General features: G+C 42.7%; 1 protein-coding gene across 1 annotated transcript; it reads right to left on the reverse strand.

The window, feature by feature from the left end:
* Positions 1-1,238: 1,238 nt before the first annotated feature.
* SLN (sarcolipin) lies at positions 1,239-3,069 on the reverse strand. Its single transcript, XM_027900463.1, has 2 exons — positions 2,938-3,069; positions 1,239-1,899 (listed from the first exon to the last, which is right to left on the reverse strand). The coding sequence occupies exon 2, from the start codon at positions 1,790-1,792 to the stop codon at positions 1,697-1,699; it is 96 nt and encodes a 31-aa protein (XP_027756264.1). The 5' UTR covers positions 1,793-1,899; positions 2,938-3,069; the 3' UTR covers positions 1,239-1,696.
* Between the last annotated feature and the right edge of the window lie 6,991 nt (positions 3,070-10,060).

The following is a 10,060-nucleotide window of genomic DNA, read 5'->3' on the forward strand; positions in this document are numbered from 1 at the left end:
ATTGCTTGCATGTCTCAGCCAAGCTTATGAACACAAACTGACCATGTGAAATAGTGATAATATCGCAGCATCTGGGCTGCAGAGAAAAGTTACATCCATTGATGGCAAAAGTTCATTTCAATGTCTTGGTTTTTTTTTTTTCTTTCTTTTTTTTTCCCCAGAAAATTTGCCATCCCTAGAAATGCTGGAGGCAATTTTGTTCATTTGCAGACAAGAGTAAACAAGAGGTAATTTTTTATCATTGCACTGGAATGGGGATTTCTTGACTGGGAAGATAAGTAGCACAAGCTGCAGTGGGGTGACCGCCAGATGGGCGGTACAAATGGCACAGGGCAAGAGGACATTTATTAGCAACCTTTAAGTATCACAAACCCTTAATAAGTGGTGCTACAACAATATTTTCGGTCTTTCCTTAAAGCCTGGCCTGAGTCTCAGCTGTCAACGCCTAACCATCCCAGAGACCAGCCCTCAGTAACTCAGCACAGCTCTGCAGTGTTGACTGTTCCTTGCAGGCTCTCAGAGGAGAAGGAGAGCTGTATCAGCCACATCTAATTGCCCTCCTACAGGAAGCTGTATTTTGTAGAAGACACTGGTTCTCTGAAGCCATTAAAATAGCAGGTGGGGAATGCCTAGGAGGAGTTTGACTACTGATTTCACATCCCAGGGATTGTGGGCCCTTCAAGATGGCTTAAGATTTTTCAGCAGGCGATGACACTATCGCAGCAACCCAGACACAGTCACACCTCTCAGCCTGCTGGGGCATGGCTGTGCTGTGGAGCCTGCCGTGCTGCGCTGGACCCAAGGGAATGCTGCCCTGGGCAAGGCTCCTGCAAGACTTGGGTGCCAGAGGGCACCTACGCCTCCAGCTGGCCCAGGCCCATCCCTCCAGGCACTGCTCCAAGCATAGCTGGCCAAAAATAGGACTGTGGGAATCCCTGTCTGAAACCCAGCTTCAGAAAACACAGTTACTGACAATGCCCCAGTGGGACAGAGGTTCTCTCTGACATCTGTGTCCACAGGCACAACTGTGTAAGTCATCCTGGACTGAAAAGTGTCCCAAACAGATCCGTTCTACTGCATTTTTTTTAATGAAATACAATGGAATTTTTAAATTAAAATGCAATGGGAGGAACAAGAAAAACACCACACTTGCATATCACACTGTACAACAGTTATCCTCAGTTTTCTCTGTGAACAGCAGTCAGACTGGGAGAGGTAAAATGAATACTCAAAAAAAATGGCTTTATATGGACTTTATTTTAACAAAATGTGCACGTGAAAGCAGAGGTTTCACATTCCTTTCTGCTAAGCGAGTTTATGGCTCTTAAACTGGTAAATACAGGACTTTGATTACGTACTGCAGTTTTACACCCTCAAGAACCTGACACTGTTGTCAAACAAGCCTGCACGGTGGGCAGGGGGATACGGCACTCACAGTAACCACCGGAGGAGAGAGACACGTCGAACAGTGCCTAAGCATCTTACATTTTACAGCTGGATCACTACACAGTACAATGATTACATCATCACAGACCCATTACAAACATTAACACAGGCAACAGAGAGCAAAGAGTAAAAAAAAAAGGGTTCACAACATCCTCAACTGATTGAAAGCTAATCACCGCGGCATTCTGTGGCTGTTACTTTCCTCTGGAGACGCGCACTTAAATCACCCCCCAAAGTTTCTGACTGTCTTTCAATCCTGGTAAGACTTCACAAGGAGCCACATGAGGATTACAGTAATCAGGACAATCATGAAGTTGAGGCAAATTTCTCGTGTGGATCGCTCCATTTTTGGGGAGTAATGAGGAGAGAGCAGAGGCCAGCAGGCGGAGCAAAGGAAAAACTTCAGCGAGTTGCCTGGGTGTGTCCTTGAGCTCAACCTGCAGGGCACGGGCTCTTTTAAGAAAAGAGAAAAATATGTGAAGAACAGATGCATGAAGGTGGCACGTTCAGCAGAGCTATTTATGTTGGTCTAAATAAATGTTGTTTCAGCGGCCAGGAGTCAGCAAGCACCGGGGTGCTAAGAAGTAAAAGCCATCTTTGACAGCTTATCACCCTCTTTGATTTACAGCACTTGACAAGAAGTATTCCAAGTGTCACCCCAAACTACAGTGCTACTGTGAAAATTAGTGCTACTTTGGGCAAGCATTTGCAAATAAATAATGTCCAAGCCCCGCTTAATACTTTCAACAGATATACATTGCAAATATACTACTATTAAGAGTTTTAAAATTCCTATATTCGCCTACAGATTTTTTTTTTCTAAAGAAACTGGGTGCAAACTATTCTTTTATATATATATAGAAAGACTAATAAATCTGAATTATTTATGTTACCACTAAAAGTACAAGGAGAACCAAAGGTTAGATATTTTCATTTCTGAAGAACTTCACATATTTTGTGACTTAATCCTACAGATGAAATTCTATTTTCTCAGGAACCTTCTGCCTTTCCTGCAATTTCAAGATGCATAAAATGTCATACTTCAAAAATCCCATTCATGTTGTACTCAAAAACTTTTCTGATGGTTATTGTTTTAATTTATTTTTGACAGTAATTTTGAATTTTTTGTATTTTTGGAGTTCATGCAGAGAAATGAGAATCCTTTATCATGAATATCATGCACTAATCCCATCTGTATGCCACATAAATAAAATAAAAACCTTTAAACAAATGAGGCATAAACTCTAGACAAAGAATTTCAGCTACAAAACCAGATTAGGCTGTAACATCTATGGTACAAATGAGAAGCCCAGGGACCATCCCAGCATGAAGACAGAGAGTTTAAATTGAAACTGCCTTAGTTCGCAGATTAAATATTAAAAGCTCAGTGCATGCAGTTAAACAACTCTTGCATTTCCAAGTTGTTTTATTAGCCTCCTACATTCTTGCATAAAACAAAATCTGACCTGATAAGTAAGCCACTTCTTTTACCTTGAGTAGGTAAATGCAGCCCAGTGGTTCTGCCTCTGGACTTTGGGTCAGTGCAGATACTACCTCCCTTCAAGCTTCTGCCTATTTCCCACTCGGTCTGAGTGCTTTGTCCCTGTGTGGGAGCTAAAGTAGGCTGAGGGTGGAGACCAACAAGTGTTTTGGCAAGCCAGGTGCTGACATCACCTCCCCCCACCCCCAAATATTTTTAAAGGGCTATGTTGGGCTGCAAATTTGGTCAAGGCTGTTTATGTGGTGGGCTCTGCATAATCAGTGGGCTGATTTGCTTCTTTTTGTTCCTCTGTTGTAGTGCTGTGCTAAGAGCAGGGCTGTTTGAAGCCCTTGGGAGTTAATTGGCTTTGATAGAGAATCTCATACAATCATAAAATGGTTTGTGTTGGAAGAGACCTTAAAAATCATCTAGTTCCAACACCCCTGCCATGGACAGGAACACCCTCCGTAAGATGAGGTTGCTCAGGGCCCCATCCAACCTGGCCTTGAACACTTCCAGGGGTCATCCACAACTTCTCTGGGAAACCTACTCCAGTGTCTCACTACCCTCACTTCTTCCTGACTCTAAACCACCTCTCTTCAACTGGAAGCCATTTCCCCTTGTTCTGTCGCTGCATGCATTCCTCTGGCCTGTTGGTGTCTTCCCCAGTGTGAGTAAAAGGAAAGAAAGAGACACTTGAAGAGTTCTGTGTGCAGAATTCTTAAGATCATTTCCCAGATATGGAGATCTGTCTACGTATTTACCTTCTTAAGTACAGTACAGCTCTTGCTGTTCCATATGCCTACAGTTTACACAGCTTCTCAAGTTTCTAAGCATTTAAAAGAAAGTCAATAGGAGCAAAATATTCTTTGCATTTGAATACAAATTACTGAAATTCAGGATGCTCTGTCCCTGTGTGGGAGCTAAAGTAGGCTGAGGGTGGAGACCAGCAACTGCGTTGGCAAGACAGGACATCACCTCCCCTCTCCCCAGATATTTTTAAAGGGCTATGTTGGTTTATATTTGCTGGTTAGAAAAGTTTGGTTTATATTTGCTGGTTAGAAAAGTTTGGGACCGGGAGGTCTGGAAAGCACAAACCATTGCTTAAAAATACTGCTCTTTTCTTGCATGCTTTTCCCTCATCAATTTTCAGTGCTGGTATGAATGTTTCACCTGCTTGAGCACACAGACAAGTATTTTTGCCACCCTGCAGCATTTCACCTCGGAAAGCACACTGCTCTGTGGCCTGGAGAGCTGTAACTGCCACATCCCATCGTCTTTGCTCAAGGCACTGGTAGGACTTGTTATAAACGTGAACAAAAAGAAATGGCTAATTCCTTCCTTTAAGTCGATGCAGCTGAACCAGAGTCTGAGCAGAGTGAGCTGTACTGAAGAGGAAGCACACTTTGCCAGCCCTGCACTGCCATGGGTTTCCCCCTACTTGGAAAATACAGGTATTTCCATTGAAGTTGGAGGAGTCACTTCTGCAACACAGTGCTGCCTGCCAGATAAGTGTGAGGATCCTGATCAGGTTCAAGTGTGTAAGGCTATCCACAACGCTGGCCTTATTCTCACTGCCAAGCACCGCGTGATATATAGCATGCAGATTATTTATTGATTCTGATGCCTCTTGTATATTTATATTCAGGCATGCTAGGACATACTGTAGGTCAGAGTATCCAAGCCTGTTTCACAGTCCCCCTCCATCAGCTCCCAGGTTTCTCCCTTTGCACCGCTGCTGGCACTCACATCACGGTGCGATGCCCCGGTGAGGGAGGCCAGCTGGCTGGAAACCTACCCAATGGAAAACACAACAAAACAAATAGCTGTGGGTAACCAGGGGGGTGGAGGGGAGTGTTGCCTGGGTTTTGCTGGATGATCTCCCTAAATAGTCTTCCCACACAATCAGTGGAGGTAGGAGGGGGCCAGAACAGTGGAAACCTTCCCTTACATTGGTTTAACTGCCTTGCCTCTGCTCTCCTACACAACCAGGCAGCACGTTCAAAAAAGCCAACGTGCTGCGTGGGAGTCCTGTGCTAAAATAAAAAGCAAAGGCTTAACCCATGCCTCATTCGGGAGTTATATGCTTAAGTAGATTTGAAGGGCCCTATCACAATGCATGCTCTGCTGGGCCATCCTCTCAAGGAAAACTTGGGCAATCACGTCCCACACTTATAGGGGATTTGGGAAACTCAGATTCAAAATGTTCCCTGTCAGCCAGAGAGAAGAAAGATGTATGACTGCCATGAACCTGCCCTAGTCTATTCCCTCCCCTGACATGTTCTGAAGCAGAAATCTCTGGGTTTCTGATGCAATGGCTAATCTACTTCACCTTGAGTCACATAAATATCAACCAGGAAAAGGGTAAAGCACTTGAATGCCATTGGCCCTTATTATTAAATATAGCACATCAGTACCCAAATATTCCCCTTGGGCTATGGAAACCTTGGAGTTTGTTTTACTCTCTGGCAATGGAAAACTCAAAAAATTTAAGCTTTTACCTAGAACCCCTCAGCTCTGGTTCCCATGCCTGTATTTCCATTACCTTACTGACAGGGAGCCCCTTCCTGCTCCATCCTAGCTCATCTCCTTCTTTTTGAATGTCCTTTATGACAGCTAGAAAACTTTCCTTCTTCAAAGCTGGGAAACAGGGCTATAAATGTCATTAATTAGGACACACAACAGATGCCCTAACTTGTCTCTACTGGCACAGATGTTTCTCTCATTTTTTGTGTTGTGGGTCCTACAGGAGGCCATGGATGAGCACATAGGATCACAGGAATTCATCAGTGAACCAGAACAAAGGTTCATCTAACCCAATATACAGATCGGTATTTAGGGGGAAATCTGGAGAAAGCATTATAGGAACACAGCAAATGTAACATAATCTTTGCACAAATATCCTCAGGTGTCTGGGTTTCAGTCTAAGGGATTGCTAGACTGGGACTACGAACAGGGTTGGGTTTATGGTTCCCTCTTGCTCATACTGTCAGGGTGCCCACTCAACACGAGGGTGTGTTCCTGCAGCTGTGGTAGTTCATTCCATGAATAATTCTAGATCAGGCAACTTGTTCATAGTTGAGCTCCTCTGCACAACATCCTACATACTTTCAACACTACAAAAATGATATTGCAAATTAAAATATTCTGTAAAGCAGAAAAAGTAACTTTCCTGAACAAACCATCAGTTTTTAAGGCAGCTCATTTGCTAGAACTGAGACCATCTAGCTAAGAAACACTTTTTGATTGACAGAGCTTGCCCATAGCTTCTTTAGAAGAGCCAAATTATGTCACATTTACTACTGATGTCATCTGACAATGTTTCTATATACTACATATGTGTATACACACACACACACACACACACAGAGTTGTGAAAAAAAAAGGGCTTAACACTGAACAGGGGGTGCAATAAACACCCCTTAGCAGTGGAATGTGCCTGGACATTAACTGCCAATCCTACCAGTGCCTGAACATCTGACTTACAAAAGCCATAGATTAAGAGTTGCCAGTGGCTGAACGTCTGTTGTCTCTCCTCACCTTCCAAAAAATCCCCATATACTCCTGCTGTTAATGAACAAAAAGCACAAAGACCTTCAAGGCTGTATCTTTAAAAGGATGGTTTATTCATCCAAGTGATTTAGTGCAGATTAGGAAAGCAGAAAGAAGAAAAAGAGAATTATTAAGTGGTTCTACTTTAAATGCTAATCCAGAGGTTTAGATTCCATGTTGAATATTTTTCTCTGTGGCACTTTTTCTTCTTTTTCTGACAGATATGGATGTTCTCAGCTTTCATGTGGCCCATGCCAAAGCTCCCTCTTCATGCCTCGCATACTCAAGGCTCTAGTCTATATTTAAAGTTGCTGTGACTATCTCAGGTTCTTCCCAGCCTACTAAACAAGTATCACAGAATCTTTCAAAGCCATTCTTACACAGTTAGAGCAGATTGTGTTCATTTTTGCTTTTAGCATTACCTTTCTCACTAAGTGCAGTATATTTATTTTTAAAATCTGCTATTAACTCGTTCATTTTTAAATTGACACCTACTCTCTAGTGTAATCACAAGTATCTTCTTATTACCCACTTGAAAAACTGATGTCTTATCTCTATGAACCCAAGTTTGAAGAAATGTGCAGTGCTTGTAATCACCGCGTGTATTTCACACATAACTATCACATCTTTGTATAGGAACTGAAGACTGCTCAACAGATCTTAAATCTGATGATTTACAGGACTCACAAACAGACCCCATCACTCAATAAGAAGGAACCTGAATATTGCCATGTCTTGTTTTTAGGCTGCTGCAGCAGGATCCTACCTGCCAGGAAGGTGTGGGACCTGTGGCTCTCAGCACAATGGCTGCATGACTATAGCACAGAGCCTCACACAGAACCTGTCAGCACAGGCTGCCTTAAAAGACTTAGTCAAGGAAAACCAGGCTCTTAACACTTGCAAGTCATCTGCCTGTTGCATCTGTCTGCCATAGGGTCAGCCTCCCCAAACTCCACTGATCACACTGATTACCTTCAAAGGGAGTTTGGGGGAACTGAGAAGGCTGGACTTGGCCAGGTGGCAGAGGTCTATCTTTTTAGCAGATGAACCTACCTAATACCCCAAGAAAGGATTCACACCACCAACAGAGTGAGTACGATATTATAGGTCAAAGCAAGTCTTAAGTGTTTTTTTAATTTGAGAACCAGGTACTTTTCCTGGGGCTGTGGAGAGATGGAACAGTCTATTTAGACATAGGTGGTATTAGTCCAGCTTCCAAACGAAATAGAGTAGATTTAGATTAGATATAAGGAAATTATTCTTCACTGTGAATGTGGTGAGGCACTGGAACAAGTTGCCCAGAGAAACTGTGCATGCCCCATCCCTGGAAGTGTGTAAGGTCAGGTTGGATGGGAGCCTCAGCAACCTGGTGTAGTGGAAGGTGTTTTTGCCTGTGGCAGGGAGCTACGTGATCTTTGAGGTTCCTTCCAACTCAAACTATTCTATGATTTTATGAAATCTTTCATTCATATTTAGCTTTATTTCATGATGAGTTGTTAATGAAACTGATCCTCAAGAAGAACTCAGTAATGGATGAGTGGCAGGAAGGGAATAACTACTAGTTTTTGGTGTCTGATGGTAATAATAATCTCCTCCAATACCAGTATTACATTGTAGTTGGTGGGGAGAAAGAGTTCTCCAACTGTTCATTTATTTGACATAAAATTGACATTTACAGTTCCTTGGAAGCTATTTAGCTTTTTTGCATCCACAGTTGTTCAAGATGAACATGAACAGAAATGTCCAGCATAACAAGGAAAAATTTTTCGGAGAAGATTGCAATAACCAAAGTATGGGCCATGAGTCACACAGATGTTTACAATACTCTCAGGCAAATTGTGTGACTCTTGGGGATGGTTGTGTGCAGGGCTAAGAGCTGGACTCAATGATCTTTGTGGGTCCCTTCCAACGCAGCATTCTGTGATTCTGTAATTTCATTGCCAGGTCATAGTCTCTTGTTCTCTGTCAGAGGTAAGACAAGAAGGTAAAAGCAAAGGAAAACTTAATTTTAATCTTTTATAGGTGTTTGTCTCCAAACAAATTTAAGTGTCAGGTCAAGAGTGAAGAAAACATCAATTCATCTGCAACAGCAGTGACCCAGTCACCCCAAGTACAATCAAGCAGCAAATATTAGGAGATTAAATATCAGAGGTGGAATTATGCAAAAATGCTGCTGAAAGTTAGACAAAATGGATGTATTTTACATCTCAGTTCCTACATTCTTACATCCCACTTGTTTTGAATGGAGCTGAATTCTGGGCCACAGCCTTCATCTTTCACTGGACTTCAAGGAAAGTCATTAAAAGTCAGCTTCTTTCAGTGATGCTAAACGTCAGACCTTGAAGTTAATGAGTTTCTCCAGGAAGATAACTGAAAGCTAGCAGGGAATTTGTGGCTATGCAATGGGCTATGCTGTCGCTACACTCCCTTGTCCAGACAGTATTGGTGGAAGATATGGAGAGGGTTTTGAGCTTAAATACCTGTAAAGCTAATTTCAGCAATGAGGATCAAGGTCAGAGAGGTGCAGGTTACTGTGGCCACACTCTTCCACATCAGCTTGAAATGTGCTGCTAGACAGAGCTGCAGTCTGGACAGAGAGAGTGGGCAGGTGCACCATAAATCCTTGTGACTGAGTGCCTCTGCACAGGCAGAGCAGTTGTGACCTTTGCCACATCAGTAAAATGTGATGGACGCCATTTCTGGGGTTTATGCTTAAACCAGAAGACTTCTGTCCATGGACACAAGGTGTTAATGGAACAGGTAAATCTAGTTAGCCTTGGCTCAAAGAAAAAACAATCTGCAAACTAGTAGAGAAATGCATGAGAGGGATTGATGGCAGAAATCAGAAACAAAATTGGTCTTTTTTTAACTGATCTGAGTGGAAGAGGAAATTTCTACAGGTGGTAGAGGGAAGACTTTGGTGCAGAGACACAGGCAGAGCAGTCCAGCTTTCTGTACTCAGGCCTTGATATTCAGCACTCTTTCATCAAGGATGACTGATGTCCTTGAACCTATCACCACACCAAAAGTCTCCTGCAAAGAGGGTTCAACTATCCTGGAACAAAGAGCGACAGGGGTGGCTGTGAACCTACAACCTGTTGTTTGCATCCTGGTAACTGGTTGTATTAGAAAAGACAGGATGCTTATCTCAAAAAAAAAACAAACAAACAAAAAAAAAAATCAAACAGCAACTTACTTTAAAGTTGCTTCTAAGTGGGAGTTTGACCACGAGTTTCCACTGATGTCAGGCAGGTTCTCTCCTTACTCTACCACAGAGTGAGGTAACTGTGCATTCACAGCCTAGTTTGATCTTTTCCATGGAAAGAAGTGAGTCTTCAATAAACTATGTGCTGGCACCATGTAGAAACACAATTTTTATCTCTGTGAACAACCATATCAGCACTATTGGTATGTGACAAGCTTTCAGCTTAACTCATACAGCTGTTGTGTGAGTTCTTGCATCTCTGGAGTAATAAACAGGGCAGCCTGTAACCCCTCCCTGCGAGGAAGGTTTGTCTTTAGTTACTAGGTAGCCAACAGCAGTTGTGCCAAAACACTCCGATGCTTTCAACCAGAAAAAAA

This window comes from Empidonax traillii, unplaced genomic scaffold, assembly GCF_003031625.1.
Source record: "Empidonax traillii isolate 1590-97213 ecotype Southwest subspecies unplaced genomic scaffold, ASM303162v1 scaffold21:size2437335, whole genome shotgun sequence".
NCBI lineage: Eukaryota > Metazoa > Chordata > Aves > Passeriformes > Tyrannidae > Empidonax > Empidonax traillii.

Bases quoted from the DNA above. Each gene is read 5' to 3' on its own strand.
- SLN (XM_027900463.1), bottom strand. From the start codon at position 1,792: ATGGAGCGATCCACACGAGAAATTTGCCTCAACTTCATGATTGTCCTG.